The sequence below is a fragment of the Cariama cristata genome, unplaced genomic scaffold, assembly GCF_000690535.1.
Source record: "Cariama cristata isolate BGI_N322 unplaced genomic scaffold, ASM69053v1 scaffold4983, whole genome shotgun sequence".
NCBI classification, from domain to species: Eukaryota; Metazoa; Chordata; class Aves; order Cariamiformes; family Cariamidae; genus Cariama; species Cariama cristata.
The window spans coordinates 171,176-184,576 of record NW_009608901.1 but is presented as its reverse complement, the minus strand read 5'-3'; the positions used below and the strand labels follow the sequence as shown (position 1 = coordinate 184,576).

The window sequence follows — 13,401 nt, the reverse complement described above, 5'->3', positions numbered from 1 at the left end:
AAGGCTGAGTGCTGGTCGGAAGGAGTAGACAAGGTGTGTCTTTGAAGCACTGCTGATCTTGGATGAAAAACATTTTCATTCGTCATCAGGTTTGCTGTATGTGGTTTCCCAGCAGCTCTCCAGCTGAGGGGTTGGTGAACACTACATGTAACAAATGGCAAACTGAAGCTAAATTCAACTTTTCCCAGTGTTAGTCTGAAATGTTAGTTACAGGTTTTTGGATTTATTTATTTTTATATAAAGTGCAAAGGATATTGCTGACAGTGGCTAGTGAAGAGTTTAAGAAACAAGAGAGAAATTTCAGTTAAAAGGCCTATTTGCCAAGGTAACAATTTTGGTGAATTGTGAAGGATTTTTGCTTTTTTTAGACAGTGTTTCCTCCAATTATTATATAATCTTGGTTTACGGGTCTGAATTTAGTTCTTACTTCAGCAGGCGTCATATTTGAAAAGTGGATGTCAGAAGTCTTAAAAGGATTAGTGCTCCATATATAACCAATAAAATTGATTTGTGAATTAGGGGTCCTCTCCACAGAAGTAATAAAGTTTTCTTTCTGCAAGCAGTGAAATTTCTTTCTTGTAGATGTCAGTGTAGTCATTCTGCATCGGTGTAAGGTATCGACAGTGTGCTCGGGGCAATAGCAGAAAAGGGCAGAGATTAAATAAGGGGAAGGGAGCAATCTCAATTGAGTAGAGCTGTTCCAAACCAATTGCAAATACAATAAAACTATAAGGCTCAACCCTGCTCTTGGAAAAATGTTCGTGGTAACTTCGGTAACAGTGCAATGAATTTATATGATGTTGGTAATGAAAATACATCTCAGAAGTGCTGAAACCTGTACTTCTTGCACACTGGGACTTCAATATAGCTATGATAATTATCCAACTCAGAAAAATTCCCTACCTCTATTGATTGATTAGTGCACACTTCAGGATCTCAGCTGGTGTAAAACACTGGCTAACAGTCCATCTCTGACTGAGCAAGATATACAGAGAATATTAAAGTCCTACACTGAAGTGAATGCTAAACCAAAAGCAACTAAACAAAGCCAACTGAAGAAATTTGGAGTGGAAGATCTCTGGTGAGCAAGTTTTACTTCTCAGGAATTAAAATTAAAATGGAAGAACAAGAAAAGGGAAGAAAAATACTTTTTTTCAATGGGAGATTTAAAGGGTGAGTGCATGTTAAATGGACAGGTTTATTAACAATTAATGAATAAAGTTAACACTGTTCTTGCAAGAAGTGTATCAGAAAAATTTTCTAAGGATTTTCAAAGGACTCCACCCTCCGCCCTGCTGCGACAACGGGATTCATACACGAGTGCTCAGGTGAGTGGGACTATATATGGACTTATAAGGCCCAGCAATGTCTGCAGATCTGATGGCAGAGGCTGTGGCACTGTCCAGTACTAATTCATTGCTGCTTACTTTTTGCAGTAAACCCCCATGCAAATCTGAATGTAATCGAGCCATGCCAAAGTGGTTGTTGGTGAGTGATGCTTCAGAAGTCTCTGCAGCCCCACTGAAGAGATTGTTCGTGTTGGGGCAGAGTGAGCAACAGCCCTAACTGTAGACTGAATTGCTAGATAGGCTATGTACAGCTAGTCATATCCCAAAGGCTATTCCATGGACACTGGATATAAAAATTTAATCAGAGTCAAGATATTTTTGTATTTTCCAGAAGTCGTCTATATTATGAAGTAATAACAGGTATGTACTTAAAAAAAAATTATTGGCGAAAGGAAACAATAGAAAAGAGAAAAGAAATCTTTTGTGCTGGTTTTGCCTTGTTCCTAATTAATTAGTTCCAGGACTGATCATTCAGTGTATATAGATGCAGACAGACAAAAAGCTTACCAAACTTAATGCTGTTAGACTGCAGAAGAGTAACAATATCTGAGCTTTTAAAAGTGTATGTGAGAAACAGGCTGTTAGGTTGCTTCTAATTTCAAAGGCCAAAGCATGAGAAGGGGCACACAGGAGAAATTTAGAGTCCTTTTTAAGGCAATGACCATTCTGTTTTCTGACACATTAGAGCACAAGGACAAAGAAAGATTTTAGCAAGGTTTATGAAGTCCTGGTGGGGCTGGGCCTTGATATGTGCAAAGTAAGACCTGCCGCTGCCCCAAATTATTTCTTCTTCATGCCATGAATTTAAGAGACAATATAAAGCTCAAGTGATGATAGTGACTTTTTTTTTAAGGTTGCACAGTTTAAGTCATGCAGTATTCCTTCTCCAAAAAAACCCTATGTATTTAATTGTGCTCTATATCTCAGTGTACTAGAACTAATCTACTAAAATATACATGTAGCAAAGAAAAATGGGAATAAAAAAAATGTAAAGTATGTGCACTGTGTTGGAATTAATGTGCCTGGTGGAACATTAACTTTTGTATTTCTAAGATTTTTTTTTTAACCTTGCCACCTTAATGGTGTTCTGACGCAGCATTTTACATTTAGTATTTTTCTTTTTTAAAGTTCAAAGACAAAATGAAATAAGGATGGGAAGGGGAGGGGTAAGTGGAAAGAAATAAAAGAGGACCATGAACAATAAAGCTGAGTCCTTTGCTTGGTGATTAAAGCTCATGGACACCTTGAACTAATAATTTCACACATAGGATGAAATTCAGAACATGCAGGCATAGAAAGCTATGCAGCAATTAGGGGAAAAAAAAAAAAAAAGGACTAAATGAGATTTAAGTGATACATATGCAGAGCTGACCCTTAGATAGTCTTAAATGAATTTCACCCTCACATAGCTGCTCTTCTGAATGGATGTGCATGAAGCGTTAATATATTTGCATGAAAAATTCCACATCTGTATTTTGTTTTCATTTTTAGTGATGTATTGCTGATGCACATGTGCTGAACCCTGTGCTTAATAGTGAGCAGTCTTTATTAATACATTATTTTAAAAAATATAGAAGGTATTTGTGATGTTAAAGGCTCCTGAAAATTCAAACTGTAAGAATGATTTTGAAAACACTGGAGTTGAGTACCTAACTGTTCTGCCCCCAACTACAAATTACAGGTAAAGCTTTTTATGCTCTGACTCAAAAAGTAATAAAGCAAACATTTTTGGCAACAAACTAGCTCAGGAAAATTATGTTCCAAACTGCAAATTTTACAAAAATTGAGAGTGTGAGAACAAAAGAGAAAAAGAAAAAATGGTGGTTTGTAATGAAGACAGTTTTACAAGCATAGCTGTGTTGGGCATACTAATCACCTGCTGTATCAGGATAGAGAGGACATCTAAACCATCACGGAATCTGAATGTACCTAATCCATCTTCTGGGTGTTCGTGTATCCTCCCCCCAGGTCTGCCCTGAGTCCTGCACAGATGCATTTTCCTAAAGGCCCGAGGGCTCTGTAGGATTATACAGGTCTTTCTGCACAAAGCTGATTGCGAGAGGTGGTCTGCGGGCAGCTCCCCAGTGGAGCACGTCTTGTGTTAGAGTTGAGGTGGTGAACTTTAATCCTAACAGTGGAGGAAAAAACCCAAAGCATCCTTGATTCATGAAAATAAACATGTATCAGTTGTTTTAAAATTGTATCTTTTAAAATGCATTTTTTAATTAAATAGGAGAGCTCAAGCTTTAAGTACTCCTTCATTTTCTGGCTGAACAAACTCTTTGCAGAATTAAATTGAATAGTGCAGAAATATTCATGGCCAAGGTCATAAAGATATGAGTCAATACAGAAACAAACAAACAAAAAGATTCCAGATTCTTCCCCATCCCAGATTTCCCTATAAACCTGAAGCCTATGCAGTTCTTCAACATACACTTTTAATCAAGGATATAACGAAGTGTGTGCTCAGGTCACTGAAATGAATAAGATGTCTTGTCTCTAAGTTTAATTAAAAGATTTCTTCACTGAATTGTGTTGTACAAAATTCTCATTTGTTTTATGTTTGTTGTAATTACAAGTGATCTCTTGTCATGCAGCTCTGTGCATTTGTCTCCTGAAGCTGTACTTTAATCTGTGTGAGGGGATAAAAGGCACAAGTAGAACATTAATCTCCCTAAAATAACTTTGTCTCTTGCATAGGTTTCCAGCTAAACAGAAATCTGCTAATTTCTGAAAAAAGGTGGCTTTAGCAAGTGAGGACTGACTTTTAGTTTCTCATTACCCCATTCCCTTTACTGCCCTCTTGGTTTCTTTCTCTATAATTGTACCATAGACTAAATTCACTGAAATGTTTTAAACACGTATTTAATTGTAAGCATGTGCTTAAATCCCGCAGGCTACAACAGGAGTTAAGTAAGTGTTTATAAATGCTGTGGGAAGTAGGGATTAGATCTATCTGCCTTGTCGGTTCAGGATGTTTCAAATGGGGACAGGTGCCTTCTTTGTGCTTTCTGTCTTATACCCCCAAAATTGTACTTGGCTGCCCAGGAGGAAGAGTTTGCCCTTTGATAGCTGTCACGGAAAATGTGGTGCCTGGGTGTGCAAAGGTTTGACGTCTATTCATCCTTGACAGGCAAAATTGCACTGGGCTGTCTAGGTAGTAGTGTCTTGACAGCAAGAATGTTTTGCCCTGTGGGATTCACAGGGGTTTTTGAGTGATTACAGATGGACAGACATCATGAATGCTTTTGGGTTGCCCAGTGCTGTGAACCACTTACTGGGAAAAAAGTGAGCGATAAGTTATTAACTCCATTATGGTCACTTGGCTCTGCTCTGTTTTACACCTGCCTTTACTGGGTCAAATTAATGTGAAAATGAGCTGTGGGGGTGTTTATTGTTTTAGTCAAAAAGCCAGGTGGATTAGGCTGAGAACAGAAGGACTGCCATCTCTGATTAAAGGGTCCATCCAATGCTGTATCCCCACTATAAAGGTCAAGTAAAGTGAATTCTCTGAATACACACTCCCACCTTTCAGCACACAAAAGATTAAGGACTTCCTGCACAAGCAGCTGCATCTGAATTGTCACATTTAACAATCCACAACAGAACTATCTTCCGTGAATCTATAGGATCCTTTCTAGATGTCTGTAGCATCCTGTGGTAAGGACTTTCATAGAGTAATCCAGTTGTCTTCCTATTTTTTCTGTGATTACACTAGAAACACTCTGTGGGGCTATTACTACAATACTTTTAAAGTCAGTATTACAGAGTATAGGCAGACACAAAAGTACAATTCTTTAGAGCAATTCATTAGCATGAATCAGAGATGATGCTCTGAGGGCTTCATAAGGAGAAGAAAATTGTGTGGGATAAGCAACAATCTTTGTGAGTTAGATTTCATCAGTTGAGCCTGTCTTTCTTGGAAGTGGCTGAGTGGTATTTGGTTGCAGAGAGAAATATTAGCAATGTTTACATTAAAGCATAAAACGGATGCAAGTTTTGCCCATACCTCTTCTACAGGGTCCCGAGTGTTCTGTGAGTTTTGGCTGCCCTCAGTTCCTGTTGCAGATGAAGGAAATGAGCTCCTTGTAGAAAGTGTATAGTTCTTTGGTGTTTGATGTAGAAGGCTGTGAATACACTGAAGAGACCTAATTGCGATCTTACAATTCTAAACCCAATGCCTTTGTTTTCTTTGTCGTTCCCTTTGTTTACTCTTTATATAAAATTTGGTCCACAGAATTCATCTGCTGCAGAAAGCTTTCCATGATCATTTAATTCTCTGGTCTACTACAATTTCTTTTTGTCTGCCACTATAACAAGTGTACCTGACTCATTAAGGCAAAACCAAAAATCCCTCTTATTTTCTCAGTGCCATTAGCTTTTCAGCTGTCATACCTCCTTTTATTGAAATTCTGCTGAGCCCTCCAAGCTAAGCAGAGTGAACATATATCAGTAGGGATCTCCAAGGATCACAAGCTATTTCAATATTTGGCATACATTTCTCTGAATCAACTCTGAACAAAGCAGGGTGGTAGTAGAACAATACCAGGGTGTTAGAGGATTTGCATTTGACAGATGTACATCATGTTTCTTGCCATTTCTGGTGATTAAAAATCCCAAATCACTTTCAATAAGAGAAATACTGTGTTGTCTTGACTCAACTGTAGTGCTGAGCAGATGGATTTTGGATGTACTATACAGTAGGTTTAGTTTTTCCATATGGTGCTGCCTTTGTTCTCTGTTTCTGCCCTCTGTTTTTGACTCTTACACTGGACTCCTCACTGACAAAATGATACTTCACTGTAAACTGAAGATATGACTGCAGTAGTTATATGACCATCTCTCCATCTCTTCCCTTGCACCCTTGGTTACTGACTCTCGATCTATATTTATCCCATCTGATACCGAAGTTCCGTTATCCCCATTTTCATAGATGAGGAATGAGTAATTAAGAGACTTGCCCATTAAAAGAATTTTATGGCAAAGACAGACATACACACACTGCCTTGCTGCCAGGACATAATTCATAAACTCCCTGGTGTGTGGGCTGAAAACTGTTTAACCTGTTCATCACATTTCCTATTTTTGTTTTCTCTTTCAGACTAACAGCTAAAGCCGTCGCTGTTCTCTTACCAATCTTGGGAAGCTCATGGATCTTTGGGATTTTGGCTGTCAATGCCCACGCATTAGTATTTCAGTATATATTTGCTGTTTTCAATTCACTCCAAGTAAGTATCTAGTGGGAAAGTTTATGGCTACAGAACTGCTGCTGAGATCCAATAAATGGATCATTAGTAATGTTTCCACATGCTTGTGTTTATTGGATTTTTTCTATGTTCCCTCCTCTGTCTTCTAAGTCTGTGCTGACCATACAGCGCTGGCAATTGTTTAGTGTCTGTATGAACAGAACTTTTATCCCATTCCTCAGTGTTTCCAGTAGCAATAATTAAATAAATGAGACAGTGAGCTTGAGAAATGAAATTCTTTCTTCCAGCACCATGTACTACAGGCAAGATTCTTCAGTAGAGATACCAGAACAATTTTTCAGTGTCATTTTGAGGTATCATTACTGAGACTAAATAAAAGCTAACAAAAGTTTGTGGGAAAGGTGTGGTGTAAGGAGAAAAGTGGAGCTATTCTGCATGCTGTGCATGACTCGCATGCAGGCAACTAGACCCTCATCTTCTTAATACACCAATCCAGAAAAATAGCTCTGCCCAAGAAGGGTTGCAAGCAGCTGCTTAGCTTTAAGCAGACATTTCAGTAGAGGCATAAATCTATAGGCATGTTATAATTCTTTCTTGTAAATCCTTTTTTCCTTCTTTTCAACCAGATTTTGCATTTAGCACCCCAAAGTTTAGGAGGTGCTGTTTTACAGGAAAACGTCCAGAAAAGCCTCATAGTAACCTAATGCTACAGGTTTCTCCACTTTAACATGGGACACAGTTTGGCCTACTCTTCAATATTTATGGATCTCCAGCTACTTGATACCTGCTTTATACAATACTGTGAGAAATACATTATTGTATTTCATTCTTCACAGTCTTCACCTTTCTCCCTTTTATCTGTTTTCAGGGATTCTTCATGTTCCTGTTTCACTGTCTTCTGAATTCAGAGGTATGTAACCAAATAGTGTTAATAAATTTGGTGTTAACAAATTCAAGTAACAGGAGTGTAAAACAAGAAAATACTTTCTCCATTATCACTGCCTGCTATGCCACTGACTTTTTTTTTCCTTTCAATTCATATATGACTTTTAGTGAGTTTGTGACTTGCAGCATTTTGACCCATGCTTGGCATTTATTTTGTTTAACGTAAGAAAGGGTTTTTTTAAAAAAAAGATGAGAAGGTGGCTCAAGACTAAGGAAAGGAACACTCCTGAGGGCTGGAGGGGCTGAGCAGGGCATGGGCTGTGCTGCTAAGGGCGGATGCTTAAACAGTGGGAGCAGGACTCACTCTGGCAGTCCAAGTTGGGGGCCGCTGACAGAGAGGAAAATAAATATTATTCTCAGCAAAACATACTTTTGGCCATTGCTCATGGAATCGTTAACGGGAAACCAAACAGAGTAGAACATATTACAGGTATTTTTCTTGGCAGGAAGTTCAGTTTTCATAGTGGACTAAGAGGCATCCTTTTTGCATTAAGGCTGTCAGAGCAACTGTGGTAAAGCCAAAGCAAGACTGGTGTAAATGGGGCTTGTGGAGACCATTTCTACTAGACCTGGAGCTTGCAGTATCCTCTCCTCCCATGGCAGATAGCAGAAGATGCTCAGCAACATGTATTACTGATAATGAAAGTTTCTTATGAAAGCCATTTCCAGCACGCTGTCAGGGGGTTACTGCTCAGTGAACACCCATATAGCTTTGGTTCTCCCACAGCTCTTCCTTCTGGATTCTACTAAGTAGCTCTGCCCCATAGCCTGCTGTTTCTTCCTGTGCGACAATAGTGCTCCAGCTCTTCTGTGGAGATGTTATTATTTATTAATACTTGCCAGCCTATTCAGTCTTAGAGCATTGATATGATCTTTGCTACAATCAGTTTGGTGAGTCAGGACTGACTATGAAATTCTTGATCTCTACTGAAATCAACTAAAGTTAAGCAGGCAGGTTAAAGGTAAGGAGGAAAAATATTTTTTATTCTGTTCTCCCCCAGGCTCAGAAAGCTTTCTTCCTTCTGTCAAGCTTCAAATGTCCTATGTCAAATACAAATATTTGAATTGCTGCCATTTTTCCAGGAACCTCAAGAGAAATTAAATTCAGAAACTTTTCAGAATTTGTATCGTCAAAAACCAGTTCATATATAGCTAATGTGAACTGTCATTTTTGGAGAACAGGTCTTACTGGCCCCATTGTATGCTGTGCATGTCTAAAATACTTCTTCAGCTAAACTGCAAGAATTCTTCTTGAGAATTTCGTTCTTACCATGAAAGTAAAACTCAGATACTGTAAGGTGAAATCTGTAGATATTTCCAAGTGATTGGGTAAAAAAGAGAGCTTTATTCCCAGTGCGCCTGGACAAGAAATGCACGCCCGTTATAAAGAAGCACAGGAGAATGGGTGTGATGGGACCTGAGCAGCCTCTCCCACAGCAGATGTCCAATGCACCAGTGTCACCCCGGACAGCTCAGCCATCAGAGCCCCTTGACCTCCGTCAGCAATTTGACTCTGTGCCTCACTAGCCTCACTACTGCCACTCCCAAATTGTAGTTTTCACCTTGCTTACTGCAGTTTGAGCTTCTTATTTCCTGTTTTAGCTACTATACATATGAAGAGTAGATAGCTCCCTTCCTCTCCACAGGAAAAGGAAGACTGTAAGACTTACCCTGTCTCCCCTCAGTTTCCTCTTTTGATTAAAAAACCTTGAGCTTCTCGTAACATGTGTTTGCTTGACCTGTGATCATCTTCACTGCTGTCTTCAGGGCTGTCTCCAGATGGTCCCTGTTTTTCCTAGGATGCTGGACACAGTACTGTAGCTCAGGCCATGCCAGTGTAAAAGAAGGAGGAAAGATCACTTTGTGTGTTTTGCAGACTATGGTTCTCCTGACAAGATGTTCTTTATCACAACATCATAACACTGGTCAATCACTTCCAGCCAGTAATCCTTGATAAATCTCACCTGCTTGTCTAAACAATGACTGTCGCACCATCTTTTCTTTATGCAGCTGATTATTTTCACATTGGTGCAGAATCTTCCTACATCTATAGGGAATTTCATTCAGCATCTTTAAATAATTTCATTTTTCAAAAAGCTGCCGGTTGACTTACATCCTCGTGGCATCTGGGTACCATCAGGGCTGCATGAGCTCCAGGGAGAGCCTGCCCGAATGGCGGCGCTTGTGCTCCAGCCTGGGGCTGTATATTTAGTTAGAAAATGTGAAAGTGGCCTAGTGAGCTGCTGAAAATCAGTATAAAGGCATCTTATGAAATCTTTCAAACCAGGACTGCAAATACTGGGGATGTATGCTTATATGCCCTGCAGTTTTGGTTTTTTGCTTTTATTATTTTTCATTTTTAGCAAGGTGAATGGTAATATGGTCATACCTTGGACATTTAGGAGAATAGGATAACCCAGATAACATGAAAATGTTGCCAATGAAATGCGACATAAGTGAGGTTATACAATGCTTTGTATTTAAAGTATGGGTACTTGAAAACTAAGTTAAATTTTAAAACAAGACCATAAATATAAAGAAAAATGTAGGGGTGGATTGTTTGTTGTTTTTTAGTACAGTGACATTAATGTGGAGGAAGGATAATGGGGAAATGATTGTAGGCTGCACCTGTGAAAAGAAACACAACTTTTTCACAAGAAATTTTCTACCTGCTTTCATTTTTTGTCTCAAAGGTAAGAGCTGCCTTTAAGCACAAAACCAAGGTCTGGTCCCTTACCAGTAGTTCGACTCGCAACATTAATGTGAAACCCTTCAATTCAGACATTGTGAGTATTCCTCCTTATTTTTTTCCTATTGTACTTGAAAGTGTCCCACATTAAATTCTGTTGGAAAGAACAGGACACAAGAAGGCACATAGGTATTTTTAGTACCTAACCTAAAACATCATAGACAGGTGGAATCAGCAAGTATTAAGTTGCAGCTACAATATCTGTTTTGAAAGCAAAGGACAAAATTCTGCTTTCTGGTAAACTATCAAATAAAAGTAAACAAAGGTTTATGAACTCTGGAGTAGGGTTCAATAAAACAATTCCCACCAATTGTAATGGACTTCATATTATGCATTCAAGCAGCATTTTGGCAATGTATTTGTCTGATGATGATGGCTTTTTGATAGGGTGCTTTTACATTTAAGCCTGAGGAATAAACTCCTAAATAAGTCGACATGTGATTATGCTTTTCTAGCTCTCCTTAAATTGTCTTGAGGCGAAAGATATTTGTTTTAAAAAAGAACCAGACTTCTGAAGTGATAGGTATTATTAAGTGATTGCTGCCAATCACTGTAGATCCTGGCAGTAACTGTTTAAATATCCTTTATGGCATATGCTCTCAAGACTCTGTGACAACGCTGTAATGTAAATAGATGCTTTCAAGCTTTTATTTCATCCAGACAAGTATGGTTTAGCAAAATAAATAAATCTATTTTCAATATTATTTTGTTTTCCAGATGACTGGGAACAGGCCAGGCACAACCCCCACAAAGCTGAACACTTGGGATAAAAGCACCAATTCAGCCAACCGCATTGATCTATCAGCAGTCTGACAGTAATACCAGCTTCTCAGTGAAAATCAAGCCATACATTCAGGACCTCTGACACAGTGTCCACCATTTTTTTTCTCACTGTTAATACCAGTAGAAAACTGCTTTTTAATCACTGCCTAATAAATTGGAAATTGCCATATTGTTTTGTTGAGTAAGTAGTCCTCATCTGCTTGCCTTTGAAACTGTAACACATTCGGCCACTTGGCTGTTAGCAATATCTGTAGAAATAACTAGCACAAATAGACACTGGATGGTTTTGTCAGTGATGATAAAAACACTAGGTACGCAAAAAAGGCTTATTGCTATCTGAATCATTCCAGCTCCTAGAACTGAGGAAAGGCAATGTACCTCTGGAAAGATGGATTTTAATGCTTTCAAATGAAATGCCTCCCATTGTGATGTTGTAATGGAGCTATTCTGGTCTTGCTGTGCACTGTCTGTTTACATTTATTACCTTACAGAATCCAATTATCAAAGTGAAGCTTATTCAAAATACGTAGCGTGGTGATTAATTTAAATGCTACAAGGAAGCCAGGACTTGAGGAAGAAGCAGATTCCAACTACTTAGCTCCCAGCATGGATGTGGAATTAGCAAAGCTAATATACATATATGTCTGTATGCTCATAAACAGTGTATGTAACATGTAAATCTCCTGTATATTAGTATTTTAGCTATTCCTGTTTACATTGTATCTACACAAAGCAGAAATGGCTAAGATTGTCCAATAGCAGTCCACAGCATTTCTATCGCTGATTTGTGTCTGCTGACATATCACAATACAAAGTATTTGTATTGCTTTGCCTGAAGCTTTTGGATGCAATCAACAACTGTCCATCAAGTGCATTTTGCAAATGCGCTGTAGCTTTTGGAAATCAAAACCTGGCACTGTGACTTATCTTTCTCCTTTTACTGGTCAAATCAAGACACTGAATTTCAACCACAAAAATGTAATGCAATGATATACTGTGAAGACAGCCAGACTACAAATAAGTCTATGTATTGTTACCTACAGACATGTTTTAAATAGGTCTCTGCAGAGTCTTTTGTGGTTTTAAACTCTGCTCAGCACTTAATAGCTTCTGCTTTAGTACTGCTATGAAGTATCTTTAAGGAGAAAAAAAAGACTGTAATTTTTCTTCTGACCAGTGTTTTGTAGGTTCTCAGAAGTGATGTTTGGAGCACAAGGAGGTGCAATCGTGGCTATGCCAACGATGCACCTGTCCAGCTGAGGGTAAAGCAGACTATAAGCCCTGGAGGTGGTCAGAGCCCCTAAATATGTGTCTTGCTCTAGGATTTACTCAGCAGCCAGGGTCTCCAGACCAATTTCCAAAGATGAGGCCCCCTGCGCAGCGTGGCTTTGCAGCCATGTCTCCTTATCCCCAGCTCTTCCTTGTTTGCAGTAGCTGTCTCCCTAACAGACTGGGTGTACTGGTTTGCAGGAATCACCAAGGTAATTAGCTTTCCCAAAACATTGAGCTATCAAAATACTAGAAAAGGAGGGAAATATGCAACTCTTCAACCTCATTTTTTCCTAAGAGGTTTTGTGTTGGGTTTTTTTTTTGTTAATTATAGGTTTGTATCTTCAGCAGCTCAGACCATTTCTGATCCCAGGGAATCTAGCAAGATATCTGCTATTGATTTCCAAGAGAAAAGGTATTTGCACCCTAATGTATAGGGTGGAAATTGTTTATTGGATAGTAAATTTGTAAAAAAGAAAATAGAAGTAAATTGATCTTTAGGGAACAGGAAACATTCATCAATTAGGACTGAATGTAATGAAATATTTCATCCAAAAAACGTGGAGTTGAAAGTTTAGAAAACATCAATGCATTTCATTTTTGATTGATCCAAACCAAGTTTTCTCCATGTTTCCTTCCTGCACTAAGAAAAAAATGATCTGTTTCAGTTTGGACCAATCTTTTCCGCCATCTCCCCTTCCTGGCCAAGACTCTGGTCACCAAACTGAAACTCACAGTCCACCCAAGTTTGCCTGTGGCTACAAATTAAAGCATTTCTACAGAAATTATCTTAGTTTCACCAGATATATACTGGATTTATGCAGCTGGAATGGAGCAGAATGTGACATATGGTGTATCACACATATACACGCATGAAATATATAGACTTCTAATCTTGTGTTTTCTATTGCTAAATAACTCAATTTGTCAACAGCTAACTCTAAAAGGTGGGTCAGTAAAAGTTAATAGCTAAATGGCTATGTCTTTATTTTGGCTTTTGTGTATGACTTTTTCCTAGCCTTTTCTACGTCAGACTGTCTTACAGCTATGCAAATATCTGGGCTTTTCTTGGCCTGAGAACGACTTCCCCGCCCCCCCC

General features: G+C 38.7%; 1 protein-coding gene across 1 annotated transcript in view; it reads left to right on the top strand.

Moving 5' to 3' along the window:
- GPR133 (G protein-coupled receptor 133) overlaps positions 1–11,558 on the top strand; it is a 154,905-nt gene extending 143,347 nt beyond the window's left edge. The window contains exons 22-25 of the mRNA XM_009697328.1: positions 6,451–6,577; positions 7,425–7,466; positions 10,195–10,287; positions 10,968–11,558. Coding sequence (XP_009695630.1) covers positions 6,451–6,577; positions 7,425–7,466; positions 10,195–10,287; positions 10,968–11,063 — 358 coding nt within the window. The 3' untranslated portion in view covers positions 11,064–11,558. The remainder of the gene's footprint in view (positions 1–6,450; positions 6,578–7,424; positions 7,467–10,194; positions 10,288–10,967) is intronic.
- The last annotated feature ends 1,843 nt before the right edge of the window (positions 11,559–13,401 follow it).